The sequence below is a fragment of the Terrapene carolina genome, unplaced genomic scaffold (assembly GCF_002925995.2).
Source record: "Terrapene carolina triunguis isolate 2854851 unplaced genomic scaffold, T_m_triunguis-2.0 Scaffold42, whole genome shotgun sequence".
Taxonomy (NCBI): domain Eukaryota; kingdom Metazoa; phylum Chordata; order Testudines; family Emydidae; genus Terrapene; species Terrapene triunguis.
This window is the reverse complement of record NW_020664393.1, coordinates 4,440,854-4,464,463: the sequence shown is the minus strand read 5'-3', so window position 1 is coordinate 4,464,463 and position 23,610 is coordinate 4,440,854. Positions and strand designations below refer to the sequence as shown.

The following is a 23,610-nucleotide window of genomic DNA, read 5'->3' as shown; positions in this document are numbered from 1 at the left end:
AAAAAAAAAAAACTCTCTGCAGCTCCATTGTTGTAGCCATGTTGGTCCCGGGATATTATAGAGACAAAGTGGGTTAGGCAATATCTTTTATTGGACCAACTTCTGTTGGTGAGAGAGACAAGTTTTAAAGCTACACAACTCTTCTTCAAGTTCTGTGTAGCTTGAAAGCTTGTCTCTTTCACTAACAGAAGCTGGTGCAATAAAAGATATTACCTCACACTCCTTATCTCTGCAGCTCCATGGCAGAGAGCTGCAAGGCTGCCCGGTAATTAGAAAAAGGCTCATACTACTCCACAAGTTTTATGAGAACTAAAATTACTTTTCCTGCTTGTCTTTCCAATCACTCCACTAGTAAATTGCTCATTTTTAGAAAACACAGTGCAGTGAACATTTGATTGGGTAGCTTCAAAGGGAGAAAGAGTAAAATAAATCTTTACTACTCTTGTAATAACCTGTTTCCAGTGACTGTTGTTAACCCCCTTTTTTAAGGAAGTGAAAAATGTACAACATTCTTCCAACTATAAACCAAAAAACTTTAAATACTAAACTTTCTAAGTTTCTTTTTTTGGTGATGAAAAGAGTTTGAATGAGAGACTTAGCAGCCCTATATTGGTTATGCTACAGAAATATAGATTTGGGAGTACCCTCAAGCCTACAATAGACACTCCTTTGTTTGACATTGAGTGTCATAAACGGCAGACTTCCTTCCCTCCTCAGTTTAAAACAATTGCCAACTGTGCTACATGTCTAGGTGAACTTGGTTCACTCCATCAGTGAAACGATCATTTTCAGTGCTGGTTTACAGCGGAAGAGTGCTGCTTTGTTTGACAACCAATTTAAACATGCTAGCTCCTCCAGCGCAGATGTAGCCTGACTCCTATAACCTGTGGTGATCAGGAAAGGGCTAAAATGACATTCTGGGGCCCAGTGAGAGAAAAGACAGTGACAATGTGTGCACAGAATTGCATTAATTTAAGAGCAGAGCACTTATTTAGGTGGGTTTTTTGTAAACAATTTATTAACTCCATTCTCCAGGTGGAGAAGAAGAGTTGTGATCCAAATTCTGTCCATTGATGCACATATACAGCTTCCATTGAGGTCAATATGAGCCCTACGTGCTCATCCCACATTAAAATTTGGTCATTAGTCCACAGCCATCATGAAGGGAAACACCTCAGTTCTGCACTCAGAACACTAATGTACATCTTGGATAACTCAATTTAAGTCAATTGTGTCACACCAGTGTAAAACCTGAGAACAGAAACCCACAGAATTTATGAGCACTGTCAAGCTGTCTGGAGAAGCTTAAGAGCGTGAGTGCCAAACTCAGGGCAGACTGTCAAGAAGCAGGGCACAAACCACAAACTGGTTGTGAGTTCTATACTTAGATTTCACCAACCAAGTAACAAGTGTGAACTCCTCTAACACTATAGCAGCCTAACCATGGAGTCACAGACAGTCCCCTTGGGTACTCTGATCTATCTTGCCACCCAGGCAAACTTGCCTTTGTGGTAGTCCCTTACACCAAAAATCACAACAATATTCAGGTTACTCCCAGTCACAAAGAACCAGTCACTTACCCGAGGTCAACTGCACCTTAGACCTCATACCAGAGACACTTGTAGCCAATGCTATAATAAACTAACTAAAGATTTATTAACTTAGAAAAAAGAAATGAGAGTTAGTTACTGCCACAAAGTATTTAATCTAATTTATTTAATATTTCTTAGAAAAGCAGAGTGCATTTGCCATCTAATGCCATGCACCCAGAAGAACTCAATGGAATTGTGGAGAATTCACTTTTAGTGAAAAAGCATGAAACTTACTTCATTAATGCATCTATATCCACAATGATTTATTTTATTTTTACCCATCTTCAAATCTTTCTACTGCCAACCCATAAAAATACTGTTAGAAGCTTATACTACTCTAAAAAGAACACACGGTATAGATTTTAAAACTGGCCCCTCATGCTAGAATGACAAGAATTGACCAATCCTGTTTCTTTTGTAAAGGTAAGGCCGCTGACATGCCATTTTCCCTTTTAATATTACTAATGCAAGTAGTTGTGAGCAATCCTGGAGTCTTAAAATTCCACCTAATGGGGGGCTTCCTGCTCTGCAAGGTGAATTCTACTGAAAAACATTGAATTCCTATAAAAATAATTCTATCCCTTTCTACAGGAGAGGTGAAATTTTAAGCTAATAGGACTATACGCATTTGTACTTAAACCAATAAATTAATGTTTTACATAAACATTTGCTTAATACTAGGAATAATTAACATTCGATTTTTAAAATATATTTAATCGAGAAATATCCTGACACAAACAAAACAGCCCTGGCTCCAGAACTACTGACTACTTATTTTCTACCTGAGAAAGCCCAAAATTAGTCAGAGCTAATCAGAAATCCTTAAGAGGGCCCTGTATCCGAGTCTATATTAATGTTTGTTTGTTTTTTGTATTGCCAAAGTGAAGTGCTAGGTGTCTAACCTTACACATCATGTTCTTATCTCTACTGCGGCAATAGCAGCCTGTCCTACTGACTAGCGTGCTCTGTCTAAAGGTGATTTAAGATACACAATGTCCCAGTGAAATGTAACACCAGGGAAGTTAATGCTGGGTACACGTCCTTGGCTGAAAATCATGTATGTGTTGATGAAGTGGGTTGCAGATAAACTTAATAAAAAAAAAAAAAAAAAAAACTTATCAAGACTGGGTGAAGAGTCAGCTACTGATGCTGTACTCATAGCTCATGAAACAACCTGGTATAAGTTTTGCGATAATAAGAAGCAAGCAAGTCAGTCAACCTCTGATCATTAACTTGCTAACAGAATTCATTAAGAACAGCTGAAGTTCTCACTCACAATGATCAACCATATTTTGTGTGACAGATATGGCAATTTCCCACAGTACCTTTAGGAGATGGTACTGTATAAAGTTTATGTATCATTGTGGGCCAAGACCTCCAGGAATTAAGAACAATGGAGCATGATTAGGCAAATTTATTCAGGTTGTAACCCCTCCAGAGAGGATAACAAATACTAGTTCAAACTGAATTCTCCAGAGATCAACAGACAAAAAAAGGACTAAAACAACCTGACTTTAAACTGATTCAGGGCCTTCCTTCTGATCCAGAAAACAGACAGGACATTCTGTCCAAGGCAGATCTCAATCCTTAAGGACTGATCCTCTACCAGAGCCCCTTCTGGAGTTGAGGGGTTGGGGTGATCACTGGTAAGCTTATTAGCATGCATGTAGGTTATTTTATTGTTTTAAAAATGTTTTCCCTGTAATGTTTTCACCTTAAGAATAAACATGCTTGTTTAGAGAGAGGTGAGTGGAAACTTGTAACTGTGGGCAATTACACAGGTAATAGTCTCTTAGGAAAAAGCAAAGCAGGCTTGCTTAGGCAGTCTGACCTGCTAAGGAACTCATAGTATAGACAGGGAATTGTGCATCCTGGAAAAACCCAGTCAGGAGGGAGAAAGACGCAGGTCTCCACCCAAGAGAGGGGATAGCTGAGGAACTGGGAGCCTAGAGTGGTAGCCTTTGCTGGATACAGGTGCAGTTGCCCTGAACTGTGACACTATGTTGTCAATGTCCTAGGCAGTACCTGACCCCAAGTCAGCTTCCAGTCCTCACAATGGACTAGCCAGTCTTTGAAATAGAAACGCAGATTAGCACTGATAAGGCCTCAACTGGAGTACTGTGTAAGTTCTTGGTGCCACATTTCAGGAAAGATGTGGACAAGTTCGAGAAAGTCCAGAGGAGAGCAACAAAAATGATTAAAGGTCTAGAAAACATGACCTAGGAGCAAAGATTGAAAACCTGGGTTTGTTTAGTCTGGAGAAGAGAAGACTGAGTCTATGCCTATACTGCACTTTCGTCAGTAAAATTTTGTCAGTCAGGGGTGTGAAAAAAACCCCACACCCTGACCGACAAAAGGTTTACCGTCGAAAAGCATCAGTATGGACAGTGCTTTGTCGGCAGGAGATGCTCTCCCGCCAACAAAGCTACCGCCCCTCATTGAGGGTGGTTTTATTTTGTTGGCAGAAGAGCTCTCTCCTATCGACAAGTAGTGGCTACACTGCGTACCTTACAGATGCACTGCTGTGCCACTGTAAGATGAGCAGTGTAGACAAAGCCTTAGGGTGGACATGATAACAGTTTTCAAGTACAGAAAAGGTTGTTACAAGGAAGAGGGTGAAAAATTGTTCTCCTTAACCTCTGAGGCAAGGACAAGAAGCAATGGGCTTAAATTGCAGCAAGGGAGGTTTAGGTTGGACATTACGAAAAACGTCCTGTCAGGGTAATTAAGCACTGAAACAAATTGTCTAGGGAGGTTGTAGAATCTCCATCTTTGGAGGTTTTTAAGAACAGGTTAGACAAACTCCTGTCAGGGATGGTCTAGTTATTAGTTAGTCCTACCTTGAGTGCAGGGGACTGAGCTAGAAGATCTACTGAGGCCCCTTCCAGTCCTATACTTCTATGATTCATTGGTCAATGAGTGAGGATTTCAGTATCTGGCCATGCCAAGGCCCTTGGGATTCCGTTGGATGGCCTGCATTAAGAGATGGCAGTATTCAAGACTCTTGGTGGCTGACCAAAAGATAATGGCTGCACAGCTCCATAGGTTAAACTGACACAGCAACAGGCACAACAGACTTCTTCCTTCAAACACCTCCTCTTATTTGAACATTCTACATACTTATTGTCAATGCTAGTTTGTACATTCTTCAGCAGATTCATGTCAAGTATCTAGATGCTACAGAGAAAGATGAAAGTGCACTTGAGGTCAATGATTGGTATCTCATGAGAGTTACACAGTAACCCTCAGTTTTGTTACTGGACAATCTTTCCTTTAACAAAGTTAATGGACAACCTTGCCTTTAATTATGTTATACATTTTCCAGTTTGTGCATTCACCGCATGAAGCAATCTTTACCCTATACACATATATCAGCTGACTTTAATTGATGGCACAGTTATTTGTACTAGGCCACCCAAATTATGCAGACTGAGAATCACCACTCAGCAGATCAGGGTAACAAATCTTTACAAAGGAAAAACACTAAAGCAAGCAATGATCAGTTACTTAAACATGGGAAGCTCACTGGAGCACCACCCCATACACTTCCAGGACCAGTCAGCTTTAGCTTCCCTTTATTAGGCTGAGTGTGCTGAGGCATACCTCCATCCCAATCAGGAGAAGACGAACGAGCTCCTCTGGGCTCAGTCTCTACCAAATAAACATACCGGCAGAGCCTGCTCCAGCTGGATGAAGAAAGCTGAAAAAGGAGATATGGTCACAGAAAGGGGCAGCAACCAGGAGGAAAGCTGCTGTGCCTTGGAAGGAGCTGACTCTTGTTACAGAGTAGCTTAGCGGGAAAGCTGACAAGCCTCTGCCAGCCACAAAGGCTCACCAAAACCCAAAAAGACCTTTGAAAGGGGGAAAGCCTCTGAAGCTGCCTGAGTGTGACCCCCAAGAAAGGCTTTGCCTATTATGACTATTTATAACTTTTGTTATCTTTTCTTATGAATATGTATTGGCTTCTTGTTTCCCTATCAATTTCCCACCCCATCAGTACAAGTTTTGTGCTAACTCAAACAGCTTTTTCAGCTCTGTAATTGCTTGTATCTTCTGTTGTCCTCACAAACATGATTACTCTATGTCTCTCCTACACATACACAACACTAACCATGATTACTTTGCAATTTCTTAAACATGTGCAACACTGCTTATGCTGAGCTGTTACATATTAACAGAATAGACTCAGGCCTGAATATGCCTTCACTCCAAATGCTGTCCTACAACATCTGCAACATGATAATCTAACTGATAAGCATTTTTATCTGTCAGCTGTTCCGTTACAGAACCTTAGTTGCACACAAGACATTACTTTACTTCTTTGCCCGTACCCCTTGGTAGGGCACATGAACAGATTGATAGGTTTTATTAAGGTAGCTTTTTAGTGAAGTCTTATCAATATGTCATATATAAACACACATTGTTAATAAGCATATTTAAAAGCATCTTAAATATGTTTTCTCTCTCTCTCTCTCATTATGTATAATGAATGAACTTCACCTTTTATTTCTTTGTAACTTGGCTTGGCAAGAATTAATTTTTTTTTGTAGTTTTGACAGAGAGCGATTTTTATTTTTAAGCATCATTTTTCTATTTTTATCTATTTTAATTTTCTCAGTTGTCCAAAATTATGGGTTTTAAGCATTTCCCCCCTAATTTTATCTATTTCAGTGTTCACAGTTGTGGGAAAATAAGGGGGGATGGGCTTAGGGTTAGGGCAGTGCTGAGACTGAGACTACAGGGGGCTCCCAGTGTGGTCAAGGGGCCTGAGACACCTGGGTGTGAGGTAGACTGTAGTGCTGGCCAGTGGTGCAGAGACCCCCAGCCAGGGCTGCAGTGAGGAGGACCAGCCACTGGCCACACCACTGCTGAATGGCTCATGCCCAGAGACAGCCCTTTTACTCCTGGCCAGTGGGTGAATGAGGGCAATGACAGCAGGGTTTCAGAGGGCTCCCTGTGCGACCAGTGACATTGGATCCCTGGGGGGCACTATATGCGGGGGAGGCTGCACTTATGACTGTTATCAATGGATTTGTTTTTGTCTATTTCTGTGTGTCAGGTCAAAGTGACATTTACAGATGTCTAATGATTTAACTCAAATCCTGCCAAGCCTATTTATAACACACCTGCTCTGTAATTGTTAGAGCTAAAAACAAAATAAAAAAAGTGAAAAATATTAAACATAAAACCAAAAACCAAATATTTAAAGGCCACATTAAATACCTAGCATGCACTTGATAAACTTGAAAATCATTATGAAATAATTTTATATCTCTTACACTACTAATATGTGAGAATATTTGTCATGTAATTCAATAAAGAAAACTGCACAGCTTTAAAGTTCTTCCATTTATTTTGAAATTAATAGGACCAATGCTCCATTTCCAACATCCACATGCACAAAACAACATTTTCACAACCATTGATGTTTTAGCATTTGCTACTTCTGTATTATCTATTTCTAAGATTATTTCTTGCAGTGAGAACTCAATACTAATAATATTTTTGGTAACACTATTTTCTATCATTATGTTTGAATTTTGGAACAGATCCCAATTCCACATTTTCTGTTCCCTTTACATTGTACTAGTTTCACCAACACAGTGTATGAGGCAATAATTTCATGGCCCATAAACTGAAAGGAGTCTAACAGAATAGGAGTTAATACCGTGTTTCCATCAAATTACAGGCATAAGGCACGCTTTTTTGTGTACAATTGTGAGGGTTCATGCCCCTGGTTGCAGGGCAGCCCGGTCTAGTGGCCAGAGTCCATAGGATCGCCCCTGGTTGCAGGGCAGCCCGGCCTAGTGGCCAGAGTCCATAGGATCGCCCCTGGTTGCAGGGCCGTAGGACCTTACTACTGGCTCAGCGAGGGGGTCCTACCGAAACACGCTGAGGCTTACCGGGGTCAAGGTACCAGTCCGTCACCTCCCCTGGGTTGCTCCCTACCGGCTGGGGAGTTGGGGTCTCCCACGGATCCCAGGGTTCTCCGTGATTCTCCGGATCCGTCGTCTCCTCTGGTTCCTCCCTCAGTAGGGGTTCGTGCCCGCCTATAGAAGCCTCTGTTCCTGGCGGCTTCAAGAGCGTCGGCTGGTCCTCTGCAGGAGCTTCCCAGTTAGGTCCTTCCCCTGCGGCCGCCAGCCCCGACTGAGCTGAGTTCCCTCCTTTTATACTCAGTGAGCATCTGGAGCATGCCCAGTACGAACGGGGCGGGACTTCCTCTGTCAGAGCTACTGGTCTGACGTCGCTGGGGCTAGTGCGGGGCGGGGCTGCCCCGTCACAACAATCTTATTTAGTTTCATTCTTCCTTTTCTATTTGGTTAGTGGAATGCTTTTTCTATTTATCTTTATGGCTTATTTTATTATTTTCTTTCAAACTATGTAAGCTTTAATAAATTCTCTTTGCAACTTTTTTCCACGGAGAACGCCAAAACAAAACTAAGTCCATGATGCCTTGAGTTATTTATTTTTTTCTATTGGAAAGCTATACATCTGGAAATATAGGCACAAAGGAAAATTATGAAGACCCCCCCTCCCCCTGCCGTTTGATATTGAACAGTGATATAAATTCGCTACTCTGAAATAAGTTATAATATAACATCCATTTTCTGTAAGAACACTTTCCCAATTACTTATGCCTTAGTATTGCCATAATTATAGACTGCCCCTTAAGAATAGGCTTCTTATTCTTTGTCCATAGTATAGCAAAGGGAGATTTGGTTTTAGTTAAATCATTCTCCATTTGGATCTAGGGTAAATTATTTTAATTTTTATTTCAGACTGCTATTCTGAACTTTGTTCAATAATATTGTTTATAGTTTGGAAATCCAGTTCCTCCCTGCATGGAAGACAACTGTAAAAATTTCCTTTTGACTTCAGGGTTCTTAAAAGTCCATAAAACCCTACTTGCATTTTTTTCTAATTTTTCCAAGATTATCATTGGTATTTTTACTAGGAACATGTAAAACTAGTTGTGACGGGTTGGGTCACACAGATACCCTTGGGTCTGCCACTTGATGTGCTGAGACTACCTCTGAGCCCGTTTTCCCTGCCAGCTTGGGACTTCAGTACCCTGTCTTGTTGAGCCAGATAAGATAATCTGCTGCAACAGAGACCCAGGGTCTGACCCGCACCGCCAAAGCTGCAGACTTAACTGAAAACGGCTTAGAAAGTGCTCTTGTTTCTAGCACCTAGATGCCCAGTTCCTAATGGGATCCAAACTCCAAATAAATCTGTTTTACTCTGTATAAAGCTTATATAGGGTAAACTCATAAATTGTCAGCCCTCTATAACACTGATAGAGAGATATGCACAGCTGTTTGCCCCCCCCCCCCAGGAATTAATTACTTACTCTGGGTTAATTTATAAGCAACAGTGATTTTATTAAACATAAAAAGTAGGATTTAAGTGGTTCCAAGTAATAACAGACAGAACAAAGTAAGTTACCAAGCAAAATGAAACAAAACACGCAAGTCTAAGCTTAATACATTAAGAAACTGATTACAGATAAAATCTCACCCTCGGAAATGTTCCAAAAAGTTTCTTTCACAAACTGGATTCTTTCCTAGCCTGGGCCCAATTCTTTCCTCTGGTACAGTCCTTGTTTCAGCTCAGGTAGTAGGTAGGGGATTTTTCATGACTGCAGCCTCCTTTGTTCTGTTCCACACCCTTATATAGCTTTGGCACAAGGTGGGAATCTTTTGTCTCTCTGGGTTCCCACCCCTCCTTCTAAATGGAAAAGTACCAGGTTTAAGATGGAGTCCAGTACCAGGTGACATGGTCACATGTCCTGTGAGACCCCCAGCTTTCATTCTTCCTGGCCTGACTCACAGGAAGGCTTGCAAGTAAACAGAGCCATTTACAACCAATTGTCCTAGTTGATGGGAGCCATCAAGATTCCAAACCACCATTAATGGCACATACTTTGCATAATTACAATAGGACCTCAGAGTTATATTTCATATTTCTAGTTTCAAATACAATAATGATACATTCAGGGCCGGCTCTGGCTTTTTTGCTGCCCCAGGCAAAAAAGCCTCCGGCCGCCCCCCCCCAGCGAGGGGGGGGGAGAGGGCGGCCGGAGCCCCGGGGGGAGGGCGGCGAGCCCCGGCGGGGGCTCCGCTCTCCCCCCTGGCAGCCGGGGGGAGGGCACCGGGGGGGAGGGCGGCCAGAGCGCCGGGGGGAGGGCGGCGAGCCCGGCCGTGGCCCCGCTCTCCCCGGCGGCCGGAGCGCCGCGCCGCCCCCCTCCAGGTGCCGCCCCAAGCACAAGCTTGGTGGGCTGGTGCCTGGAGCCGGCCCTGGATACATTTATACTAATAGGATGGCCACATTCAATAGATTATAAGCTTTGTAATAAAATCTTACAAGAGACCTTTTGCATGAAGCATATTCCAGTTACATTATATTCACACTCATTAGCATATTTTCATAAAATCATATGGAGTGCAATGTCACACTAGTAAAGATCACACATAAACCAGATTATACATACAGCTTATCACTTACCTAACAAATTTTATAAAATTTATTTCACATTCTAGCTTCTCCCTGAAATTTTAATATGAGGAGAAAAAATTGTTTTCTAGAGTGAATTTATTGAATCAGTTATTCCTAAATATTTTATTTCTGTAGATGTCTGAGAGAACTGACATGAAATTTTGACCTTCTTCAGTTTCATTCCTCATTAATAGAGTAGTTTTGTCTTTTGAATATTTACTTTGTAACCCAATATATGGCTAAAATTACCTAGTTTCTGTAAAAATATAGTTATTAAGGATATGGGGTGTGTAAAACATTTAAATATATCACCAGCATAAAGGGCTATTTTATGCTCTCTGGTTTCATTTGTATGTCCTATAAATTCCCATTACCACTAACTTTCATTGCAAGTGGCTCTATTTTTAGGGTAAATAAATTGGTAAAAGTGAACATCCTTGTCTTCTTCCTCTTTTAATGAGTATTTCTTTATTAATGGAGCCCTTTATTATAATAATATATTATATTTTGGGGGTAAGTATAAAATATTTGTTTTCTAATTGTCAGACCAAATCAATATATAGTTCAAGAAAGCCCTCAGAAAAGGCCACTCAGAGCAAATTTCTGTTTCTTTATCCAGGCTGAGGCGATGCAATTTAATGCACACCGTAGATTGTCTGAGTACTGTTTTCCAGAGATTAAATATGTCTGGTCTTAATGAATCTATCAATTGTTTAACTACTGCCTCTAATATGGTTGGCAATACATTGGCAACATTTTTAATGTGTACATTCAGAAGGGAAATTGGCTCTCAGTCAACCGTTAGTTTTTCCTTCTTGTGTAATGGTGTGGTGATAGCATGCTGCACAGTTTCTGGGAACTTACCCTTCCCTTGAATTTTTGTACAGACCCTGCCCGATAAAATGATTGATTCCTTCTAAAAAGTTTGCTTTTTCTTTTTTATTAGCAGTCTCGTTCTGGACTTTTTGTTTCAAGCTCCAGACACTGGCTCATCTAAACTAACTGTATCTTCTTCCAAAAATAAAGGTGTTTTTGTTTTTCTCTAGCTGTTCTGTGCGATTTACACATTGTGATGCATATAAATTAGTATTCAAATCCTGAAAGCTGGTATAATAGCTACTGGATTTTTTGTCATACCTTCCTTGGTTTTTAATTAGACAGATAGCTTTCCCATGAACTCTCCTAATAGGATAAGACAAAATCTTATCAGGTTTATTGACCTTTCTAAAGCAGGATCTTTCGATTAGTTTTATTGTGACTTTGGCTCTTCAGTCAGCAGAAAATTGAATTTTCCCCTTACATTTATTAATATTGTGTATTGCTCTTGGCTTTTTGTATCCTTATGTAGAGCAGACATTCTTTTGGTTTCTTCTCTTTCAAGGAAGCCAATTCACAATTTTTTCTTTAAATTGCTAGATATTTAAAGCAATCTCCCTAAATTACAGCTTGTTTTCTATCTTAAGATCGTACTATATCATCTCATTTTACATATTCCAGAATCTCTCTTTTACTCAATGTCACTACCTATGTGTTCTGCACTAGGGTATCGTATAATATCAAGTTCTTTCCTTGTTTTTTCTCTTTTTTAGTGGATTGTACAATAGCCCCACTCTAGGGGCATGATACTATAATACTATTGTCTATCCCAAGGTTGTAGCCCTTGGGAGGTCAGGAAGTTTTCCCATGTATGATACTGCAGTCCATCACAATTTTATCTTCTTTTTATTCAATTTTAGTTATACTTCCCTGGCTCTTTCTGGAAGGCATATGAAGTTGATCTCATGATTTGTTCAATTGCAGGTGTTTGTACTGAGCTCTTTCTAGTGCTCTATTTCAATTGCTTGGGTCTATGCAAAAGCAAAGCTTGCATGACTCCTCAATGGCTGCCATGCTGTTCATTTAATTTGTGGGTTCAGTGACTTCAGCAATTGTGACAGAGTGCTGGCCAACCACAGCTGTACCAGCACTCTGATCACTAAATCATCAATTACATTGCCCAGGAGTCATCCCTGAGGGGGAAAGCTGTGCCTAATGAATAGATTGGAATGGTCTGAGGCAGGGCCGGCTCCAGGCACGAGCTTAACAAGCAGGTGCTTGGGGCGGCCAAGGGAGAGGGGCGGCACCTGCGGCAATTCGGGGGCGGCAGGTCCCTCACTCCCTCTAGGAGTGAAGGACCTGCCGCTGAACTGCTGCCACCACCAATCGCGGCTTCTTTTTTTTTTTTTTTTTTTACCAATTGCCGCCGCCAATCGCGGCCTCTTTTTTTTTTCTTTTTGCTTGGGGCAGCAGAAATGCTGGAGCCGGCCCTGGTCTGAGGAAAACCCAAAAAGCTAATTAGCCCATTACCAAAGACGGGGGCGGAGAGGAGAGAGATTGGCAGGCTTTTCAGTGTCAGAGCCAGGAAAAATCTCAAAGGGGGAAGATACTTTCGTCTCCCCGGCTCCTTGGCTAAGTGTGTGCCATTGTAAATACAGAGCTGCACAAGTCTGTAAGGGTGGTGGAAAGGACACTGAAAATAAATTGCACGAGGTGTTTGACCAGAAGGTCTCCGAGCAGTCCGTGGCTAGAAAAGAGACAGAGGCGGGATGATGCTCTGTCAGACAAAGCGGGTTTGTCTGGGGTCATAGCCAGCAGGAGGGTTCAGTGGCCTCGACACTGGTGGAGACCCTGCAAAGGCTAGTGAAAAAGCAAGAGGAGATGCAGAAGACTCTGTAAGGTTTCCAGCAGTCACACCACCTGGAGAGGCAGGCATTACTTGCCTGGTAGGCAAAGCAGCAAAAGAATCTGCAGGGGGTCATCAAAGAGCAAGAGAATATTCAGCAGCAGTTACTGCAAAGGATAGTGAGTCCCTTGGTAGGGAATGGCAGTTGGGCACAGGGACTGGACCCTGGAAGATGGGCTGCTATGGATGACCCCAATATATTCCTGGGTATCTTTGAGAGGGTGGCTGTGGGTGCAGGCTGGGACAGAGGAGCCTGGACCCTGTGGCTAGTCCCCTATATGACTAGGGAAGGCCAAGTGGCCTAGATGGCACTAAGGGTATGTTTACACTGCAATGTAAGCCCAGGATTAGTGGGACTTGAGTCACCTGATCCTGGTTAGTGAACCCAGGGCTTGAGCATCTACACTGATTGTTCACCCTATGGTGAGAATTTTCTAAACCAGGCTCAAACCTGGGGCTCTGCCATCAATGCTGTAGCACACAGATCTGAGTCAAACCAACCATATCCCAGACTCCCTAGTGGCTTCCTGAAATGTGGCCGCTGTAGCCCTTTGACTGTGGTGCACTGTGCAAAAACTTGACAGGCCACCCTGCCCACTACAGGAAGTTGAACAGCCTGACAACACATCCTGCTGAGCAGACTTTTTGGTCTGTGTGCTCCCAGCTATCGGAGCCAGCAACATGGAGGAGGCACTTTTTGAAGAGCTTCTCTTGCTTGCACTTTCACTCCCATGTCAGGAAATGAGCAGAGCTTCCATGAGGCACTGGTGGACATTGCAGCAGCGTTTCCTGACTCACTAAAGGCACCCAACAGAGCTTATGATTGAGCAGGAAAAGGAGGAGAAAGAGGTAGGCGACAACAGAGATGTGGCAGACTCGAACTGGCTGATGCTGCTCATGGCACTCAGTTTAGCTGCTGATGCCCCCCTGCGTAAACTGGCGCTTCTGGCACAGGGCCACAAGTACAGACCAGTGGGATCACATGGTCATGCAGACCTGGGATGACCAGCAGCGGGTCCAGAACTTTCGCATGAAGAAAGCTACATTTCTGGAGCTTTGTGAGCAGCTTGCCCCAACCCTCCAGGATAAAGATACATGCATCAAAGAGGCCTTGCTGGTCCAGAAGCAGGTTGCTATAACAATCTGGAAGCTGGCTACCCCAGACTGCTACTGGTCCATTGCCAACCAGGTTGGGTTTGGAAAATCAACTAGGGGTGAAGTGCTGGTGGAAGTTTCTGAGGCAATCAGGGGTGTGGTTTACCCCAAGGTGGCAGACATAAAAGTCCATGATGCCAGGGTTTTTCACTGGTCAGAAGTCCATATTCATGGACAGGCTGGGATACTATTCCCACCAAATTATATTGTCATAAACAGAGTTACTGTCCCCTTTGATATTCTGAGAGACCTCATGTACCCTCTTTTGCTTTTGGCTTATGAAACTGTACCCTGATTTCTGAGGACCTGGCAAAAGAAAGTTTAATTACACTCTCAGCAGATGTAGAATGGTTGTTGAATGTGCTTTTGGCAGACTGAAATCCCACTGAAAATGTCTACAGACCAATTTGGATTCGAGTGTCATTACTGCTGTCCACATTACTAGGGCTTGCTGTGCTCTTCACAACCTTTGTGAAGCCAGAGGTAAGCCATTACTTCCTGAATGGACTTATGACAGCGAGAGGCTGCTGAATTAGTACACTGAGCCAGAAAGTGCACCAGCCAGAGCTGAAGCTGGATACACCTGGGCAACAGAAGTCAAGGACGCATTGTGCTCCCATATTATGGACCTGCATGGCCCAATGGAAAAGGAAGAATAGTACCTTTATGAATGTGCTTGTGGGGGTGACTGATTGCCATGCAATGTACTTATGATTGACATGACCACTTATCAAATGGGGGGGGGGGGGGGAGTGCTGATTCACAGTATGGATCAATGTAAGGAAGTGATTGAAGTATGGATTGTTTTAGCTAACTGTACTGAAGAATAATGTTTGCATACTACACCTCTACCCCGATATAACGCTGTCCTCGGGAGCCAAAAAATCTTACCGCGTTATAGGTGAAATTGCGTTATATCGAACTTGCTTTGATCCCCGCCCCCCCGTAGCGCTGCTTTACTGCGTTATATCTGAATTCGTGTTATATCGGGTCACGTTATATCGGGGTAGAGGTGTAATTCCTAATTGTCCCTGATCATGTGTTTCCCTTTATTATTTTAAATACACATTGTATGATGCAATGCACTGATAACAATACATTAGCTTGATGAAATAAAAACCTCTATTTATAAACGTGTATTAGAAAAGTGCAACATTCACCTATTGGCAGGCAGGTCAGCTGCCAGTACCACACCAAAACACCAGTAACAACAGAACCTTAAAGGAAAAAAACCTCCAAACCAAAAGGACATGAACGAGTGCAAATAGTGAAACCACTTACAAGATAGATGCGCCCTACCATGGCATGTCCCCTGGTCTCCTTTCCCTTCTTTCCCTGTTTGCTGTGAATTTGGCGCCGACAGAGGGAGAAAGAGGCATCCACCAGAGAGGAGGTCAGTCAGAGGACTGCATGGAGCAAAGCTGCCCTGCTCAGCTCCTAATGAACCCCTATTGGGAAGCTATTTATATCATAACAGAAAGATGTGGTGCTTTGTTTGAACCTATCAGAAAACCAAAAAAAGAAAACAAGTTTCCCTTGTTCAGGGAAATTATTCATCAGAGAAGATCCTCACAGCAGCTCTTCAGCATTACTACAGTATCTTCAGCACATCAGACATCACATGCCAAACATGCTCAATCAATCTGGAAGAATTCTTCAAGCATGAGAATCAGGCATTTCTACAATAAGTATCCCATAGGAATAAAATACACGAATGCACACAGATAGACCTTATAAGACATCTAGACAACAAACAGTTAATCATCACTGAAGTTCCACTGGTCCCAGGGCCGGCTCTGGCTTTTTTGCCGCCCCAAGCAAAAATAAATAAATAAATCGGGGCGGCCAGAACGGCAAAGCAAAAAAAAAAAAAAAACCTGCAGGGCGGCCGGAGCCAGGGTGCAGGGGGACTCCCTGCGCTGCAGACGTGCCCCGGCTAGCAGCGGGGAGGGGGAAGGAGAGGGGGAGAGAGAGAAGGGGGGCGGCCAGGGCTTCAGCCAGGCACTCGCCACGCAGCCCTGACCGCCGCGCTGCCTGCCAGGAGGACTCTGCGCCGCTCCGGTCTGCGGGGAGGGAAGGACGCGGGCTGCCCTGCCGGGCTTGCTACAGACCTGGCACCGGGTGGGGCAGACGGAGCGCGCAGTCCGCTCCCAGAAGGGCGCTCCCCTCCTCAGCGCTGCCGCCCCCTACAGGGCGACCGGATCGGGGAAGAAAAAAAAAAGCGGCCGTGCCGCCCTAGGATTGGGCGGAATGCCGCCCCGTAGAATCTGCAGCGCCAAGCACGAGCTTGCTCGGCTGGTGCCTGGAGCCTGCCCTGACTGGTCCTACTGATTTTTGACATGAAAATATGAGCTGGGGCAACAGTTCTGTGCAGATGCTATCACTTGGCACAATTAAGATGTTACAGGAATACACTGATGAAGTTTTTCTGTCACACATCCACTCCCAACTAGAACCCATAGGTGGACATTGATTTGAGATACTAAGTTTCTAGAAAGTTTGAAGCAATCAATTGAGAGAAATGTGGTGCTGATGTTCATAAATATGCATTTTCCAAAGCTCTATACAAGTAAACAGGAATAGCCCCTGCAAATCAGAGGAAACAATACTAAACTCTTGAAGCTACCAGGTCAAAATGTTGAGGGAAACTGTGTTCTTCTCACCCTTAAGATACAGCACCAGATATAATCCATCATGCTCATATAATATTTGCATCATGTCCCATGTTGCAGATGCAGCTTATCATGTACATTACAAAATAATGATTAATTCTGTAGAGACAGACATTGTGACTTTTTTCAAGTGAATGTTGTGCATGACCAATTACCCATGTGTCTGAACTGCTTTTGGGCTTGGTAAAAATTATAGATTCTTACCAGTCTGCGAAACGCAGCCCACAGCCCTACACTATTTAACATTTTTATCATTGACCTGCATGAAAATATAAAATCATCACTGGTAATGTTTGAAAATGACACAAATATTGCGGGAGTGGTAAATAATGAAGACTGACAGAAATGCTACAGAGTGACTTGGATCACTTGATAAGCTGAGTGCAAACAAACAATATTTTTAACTTTAATTTTAATATGGACAAATGAAAAGTCATACTTTGAGGAACAAAGAATGTAGGCCTTACTTATAGAATGGGGGACTCTATCCTGAGAAACAGTGACTCTCACAAGGACTTGGGGGGTCATGGTGGATAATCAGCTGAACATAGCTCCCCGAGCAATGCTGCAGTGAAAAGGGCTAATGTGATCCTTGGCTATATTAATGGAAATATCAAGTAGGAGTAAGAAGGTTATATTACCGCTGTATTTGGCACTGGTGTGTCTCCTATTGGATCTCTATTATTAGATCTTGTCTTAACAGATAAAGAGAAACTGATCACAGAAGTAAAAATTAAGGGTCACTTAGGCACAAGTGATTATGACTTGATCACATTTATAATGTGCACGCAGAATAAAGTTCAGAACAGTAATATATCCACGTAGTGCTTTAACAGGGCCAATTTCACAAAGCTGAAAACAAATACGAGCCATGGCAACTGGGAGGAAGAATTTAATCAGGAAAATGTGATTGATAATTGGGAAGTATTTAAGAACACTTTACTAGATGCCCAAAAAGCCACAATTCCACAATCAAGGAAGGTGATGGTACTGGTTGAAAAAATGACCTGGTTTAGAGGGGAAGTAAAAGCAGCTATAAAATTCACAACATATAACAAATGGAAAAAGGGGAAGTGGATAGTAATGAATATAAATCAGAAGTTAGGAATTGTAGAAAATTGATAAGGGAAGCAAAGGGATTCAAAGAGAAATCTATGGCCAGCAGAGTTAGGATAATAAAGAGTTTCTTAAATATATTAGGAACAAAAAGAATCCTGACAATGGTACTGGTCCATTACTAGATGGAAATGGAAGAATTATCAATAATAATACAGAAAAGGCAGAAGTGTTCAATAAATATCTCTGTTCTGTATTTGGGGGGGAAATAAATTATGCAGACTCATCATATGGTGATAACACTCTTTCTATTCCACTAGTATCTCCGGGGGATGTTAAACAGAAGCTAATAAAGTTAGACTTTTTAAAATCAGCAGGTCCGGATAACTTGCATTGTGGACCATTAATGTTGAAATTGAATAAGTCTTGGAGCAAGCTAATACCGTGCCAATTTTTAAAAAGGGTAAATGGGATGACCCAGGTACTCATAGGCCTGACATCGATCCTAGGCAAGATAATGGAGTGTCCAATATGGGACATGATTAATAAAGAATTAAAAGGAGGGTAATGAATTTAATGCAAATCAGCATGGGCTTATAGAACAAAGAACTTGTGAAACTAACTTGTACTCTCATAAAAAAAAGATATGAAGTTTGATTGATGAAGGCAATAGTGTTGACATAATATAATTAAATTTCTGTAAAGTGTTTCACTTGCTACTGCACAACATTTTGATTAAAAAACTAGAACAAAATTACAGATACAGGATGTGGACATGAGGCTGAAGAGGATCCTAATGGGAGCAGGAAAGAATCCACTCATTGTCCTTCATGATGGAACAAATGATACTGCTAGATTCTCCCTGGGATGAATTAAGAAAGACTATGCTAGGCTGGGGAATATAATTAAAGAAATGGAGGCTCAGGTGATCTTCAATGGGATTATACCTGTCCCTAGAGGAAAAGAACAAAAGGCAAGACAAGATTATGATAATCATCAAATGGCTCAGACAATAGCGCTATAAGGAGGGTTTTGGAATATTCAACCATTGGGAGGCATTCACAGAAAGAGGATGGTTCTAATGGGATGGACTCTACCTGAATAGAGAGGGAAATAGACTTCTGGGATGGAGATTAGCACAACTGATTAAAAGAGCTTTAAACTAAGAATTTGGGGGAGATGTTCATGTAATCTTCACACCTGATTCTAATATTGAGTGGAAGGAAAATCAAGTAAAAGGAGTACAACAACAGAGAAAGGAACAACAGAGGGTAGGAGAATGGACAACAAAAGGAAAGATAGAGCCAGTACCACTGACAGTAAGAGTCAGGTAGGTGATGATGGCAGTAAAATGACTACCTAAATTAGGCGAGGAATCTGCATGAAGCCAAGCAGAAACAAATAAGATGTGGCACATCAATGCAAGACACCTGCACAACAAAATGGAGGAACAAGAACTATTGGTGCAGGAAGTGAAATCGGATATTATAGGGACAACAGAAACATGGAATAGTAGTCATAACTGGAACACTGAAGGGTACTGAAGGGTAGGTGCTGTTCAGGTAGCTGTAGAGTAAGGTGGTGATTGGTTGAGTTACCGCTGATGTCACAATGGTCTAGGACTAGGATGACCAGACAGCAAATGTGAAAAATCGGGACAGGGGGTGGGGGGCCTATATAGGAGCCTATATAAGAAAAAGACCCAAAAATCAGAACAGTCCCTATAAAATCGGGACATCTGGTAACCCCTATCTAGGACTCTTGGCATGGCAAAGATATATGCTTTACAGTAGCTGAACGCCTATGCTGGCGTACAGGTGTAATTCATAAAGTCAAAATGGCTGAACTTAAAAACTGAAAGGTAATTGACCGTGAAATCCAGTGATGATCCAAACTAGTGATTCTGAACAAAAAGAGGTCTTAACGATGCTTGTAGCTGCTTCCATTGATTCACATTGACTCAGTGGGCATTCTAGACTTCAGAGTGACACACACAGTGACAATCCTGGAATCTTATTATATAGATTATAGAAACATTGTAGTCTCTTCATTGTTATGGTTATGTGTAGCTCTGTTAGAAAGTGGAGTATGACCACCTGTTCCTCCACAGTAAATTGAGTGAACCAAAACCAATTGTACCCTTAAATTTCTTATGCATGTGTATTCATATCTGCCAGAATTGTGTATTTTGAGGAAGTCTGGAAGTAATCTTTCAAGGCATTTTTGAGATGAGAGAGGTTGGAAAATCAAAAATACACTCTGTACAATTATCTTCTTTTTCTCTACGAAGGAATGGTGTCTGAGTAGTTTTGAGATGGTTGGGTTTTTTTGTTATTTGATACATCTTTTGTGAACCTTGGGAATTCCATGAGGCCCTATGAACATATAGTAATTTACACAGGGGGTGGTACGGCCACAACAAGATCTGTGAGCTATGACATACGAGAGGGAATACAGGGCTACATATGGGGAGGAGGAGTCTAGAAGAGCTCTGAGTGAAAAGAAGAGGGAGAGTCTATCACAGAATGGATGGGCTGGAGACAGATAAGGCCCCAACAAGTGGGAAGGAGAGGGAAGGCCTCGCACATGAAACTCAAATACTGCTGTTAGGGCAATGAGCACATATAAAAGCTTAGATGGACTAGTATAGACCTGGGGGTCTGGATGTGGTAGAGCTCCAATGTAGGAATCTCTGGTCCAAAGCACTTTTTATAAGCAACACAGTCTCCTGCTGAATTTATAAACACTGGAGTAGTTCTTGCATTGGGTTTCTCTTTGCTCCAAACTGTAGCAACTCCACCTAACATACTACAAGTTTTCACACACCAGCAGTGTAAAAAGATTTTTTTTAAAGTGAAATAAATCAACCAAAAATTTTGTTAAAATAAAGTTACGGTAGCAACTATACTATTAATTGATAAGAATGCTATTAGAGCATTTCATTTATTAAGCAAAAAATGTAAAGTTAGAAAATTTGGAGTCAGATAGAAAATCAAGTGTTTGAAAGACAGGAATTTAGATCATTGCAGTTCAAAAAAACCTATACATCAGAAAGTGTAGAAATAAGGAGGTCAGGGGCCAGGCAGGAGGGTCCCGCGGGCTGTAGTTTGCCCACCTCTGCACTAGTGGTTCAGATTAGGGACTGGAATTCTGACCCTCATCCATCCTCTTGGTATGGGTAGCTCATATATTACTCTCTATATTTATTCCAGCCTAAACCATGGCTCATTTCACCATTCTGTGATGGGCTAGACACCATACTCTTCTCCATTTATCTTCCCAATAATGGTCAGAGACTTCACACTCCAAATACAGGCCAGAGAGCAACTTTCCTGAATTTATGAGCCACAGACAACCTCCCCCACCTCCACTCCCATCCCCCCGGCAATAATGTACTCACCTTCACAATATCGGTTTCTGATAGACATCAGAAGGGGAGAATGCAGGTTATTATTTTTTATTTTTATTGTAGTTGGTGCCAGAAGGCCCCAGTCAGGATCACAGCACCATTGTGCTAGGCACAAGTCAAACATGAATGGACACAGTCCTTTTCTTGATAACAGGAGACCACACTGCTATAATTCATATATGCAGCAGGGAAGATGTAATTTTTTTTAACATTAGCTTGGTGTTTCTTTTCAAACATATGTTTTATTTTAATTATTGCAATTTTTTAATATTGGTATTACAAATTATCTTTTTACAACCTTAATGACCTATTTTGTTTTGAAATGGCTTTGGACAAGGCCACGATCTGACTTTTCAGTGATAGCAAAACTTTGAATTAATGTACTTGTACAAAAACTGGGATGAGTTGAACAAACAGGGGAAGGCAGGAGGGAAATAAAAGACTTGAAATATTAAGAAACTGCTGAAATATTTTAAATGAAATGCTGAACGCCAGCTTGAAATTATTGTCTTTTATTTTTAAATCAACAATTTGTATGCACATGACAGAACCAATATTTGAATGGCTGTAGCACCAAAGCAGATTTTGAAAGGGAGCCAAATAAAAAAAGGGATTAGTATTAACCATGCAAATTTAATGCTTTTAACTAAAAGTGTTTTTTTTTTTAATTAACAGCTGGCCATTCTTTACTGTATGAGCTGGAGCTTAAAATAATCAAACCAGTTCCAAAATACTATCAGTCATGTTTGGATTGCTCAGAATCTAACTGTGCAAGAACTATTTAAACCATATATAGCACAACATGATTTATATGAGCTTATAAAAATAGGTTGACAGAGGAAGCTATTTGATTTGCTAACAAGGATTCTCAGCTGTATTATTATGCATGAATCAAAACTAATTAAACACACCATTAAAGCAGCCATTTCATAATAGATGAAGGAGATCATTATGGGTTAAAAAAAGTCTTGTTAGGCAATGATGTCAATCCTAAAAACAATAATAAAGAAAACCATTTGAAAAGGTTACTTACATATACTGGGGAAGGGGGTGTGTGTAATACACCCATAATAAGCCATGACTTTATTTGTTTCTCCAGCTGTAACCTTTTGAAAACTTGTATAGCTCAGGCTGAATACATATTATTAAGTTTTTGTAATTTGGGGCTTATCCTGTGAGGTCCTGACCTGAGCTAATGTAACTTTTATCAACTGCCAAAAGAAATATAGCCATTGACTTGAGTCGGAGCAAGACAAGTTGGCAGGCTGCCTTATTATTAAATTCTTCCCTCATTATATGCAAGAAGCGCTGTGAAGAGACTAGAAAACTGTATCTAAGGCGCTGGTAACTGCTTTCATCAGGAGGTACTATGGGCACTTTGAGAGCCGAGCCACATGCCAGAACTCGGGCTGCCGGCTCTCACTAGCAGCAGTAACAACAAAATCAGCAAATACTTGGAAGCGCTTCTTAGCTCCTGCTGAGAAGAGCACATCGCTGCTGGGCTGTAGCTGGGACTATGGGCCAGATAATCTTTTTTGGAAGGTGGAACTCAACACAGAACATTTCCACCCTGGAGCCCTAGACACGTCCGTGGGAAACACCTGGCTGCGACCAACGCACGACGCCGCAAGCCCGCCCTTTGCCTGCGGAGTGCAGGTGCGCCCCTGGCAAGCGGCAGCAGGGTCTCGTAGCCGGCCGGGCGGGTAGGAGGTAGGTTTGACTCGGTATTTTGAAGCGTGACAGCCCCCAGGGGGGCCAGCAGGGCAGGGACCCGCCACGCTCCTCCTCACCCCTGGGGCCGGCAGACGCTGCTTCCCAGGAGCTCCCCCGCTGCCCGGGAGCAGGCTCAGGACCACTCAGTTTCCCTTGGAACACACCCGCCCCGCCTCGCCTCGCCCTGGGGTCCCGTCCCGCTACCTGCCGAAGTGTCCCACGGAGTCGAAGAGCCGCTCCCAGCGCGAAGCCATGGCGGGGGCAGAGGGGCCGCGTTGCTGGCCCGGCGGCGGGCGCGGGGAGAGTCATTCTCCCCGCCCCGCAGAGCCCGGCCGGCCCCCGCCGCTCCTCCGCCCACCAGAGCCCTGGGTGCCGACCGCTGCTAACCCCTCCCCCGTGCCCCGCACCGCCGCGCTCTGAGCCGCCAGCCCGAGCCCCCCGAGCCGGCCGAGCACCAGGGCCTCCCACAGAACTGTGTCGCTAGCTTCCAGCTTCCCGCTTAAATTATCTCCAAAACTCTGGTCACATACCCCGGGGATGGGCACTCTCCACACCCAGGGCCAGCTTTAGAACAATTCAACCAATTCCCCTGAATCCGGCCGTGCCTAAGAGGTACGGTGTACCGGGGCGGCCCGGCTTCCCCAGCAGGGCAGGCTCCAGGCACCAGCTTGTCAAGCAGGTGCTTGGGGCGGCCACTCTGGAGAGGGGTGGCACGTCCAGGTATTCGGCGGACAGTCCCTCACTCCGCCTCAGAGCGAAGGACCTCCCGCTGAATTACCGCCGCAGATTGCGATC

At 42.8% G+C, this 23,610-nt stretch overlaps 1 protein-coding gene across 1 annotated transcript in view; it reads right to left on the bottom strand.

The window, feature by feature from the left end:
• Window positions 1-23,110, bottom strand: part of SLC22A16 (solute carrier family 22 member 16) — a 52,289-nt gene extending 29,179 nt beyond the window's left edge. Inside the window, exon 1 of the mRNA XM_026653673.2 lies at window positions 23,020-23,110. Within this exon, the coding sequence (XP_026509458.1) occupies window positions 23,020-23,069 (50 nt within the window). The 5' untranslated portion in view covers window positions 23,070-23,110. The remainder of the gene's footprint in view (window positions 1-23,019) is intronic.
• Between the last annotated feature and the right edge of the window lie 500 nt (window positions 23,111-23,610).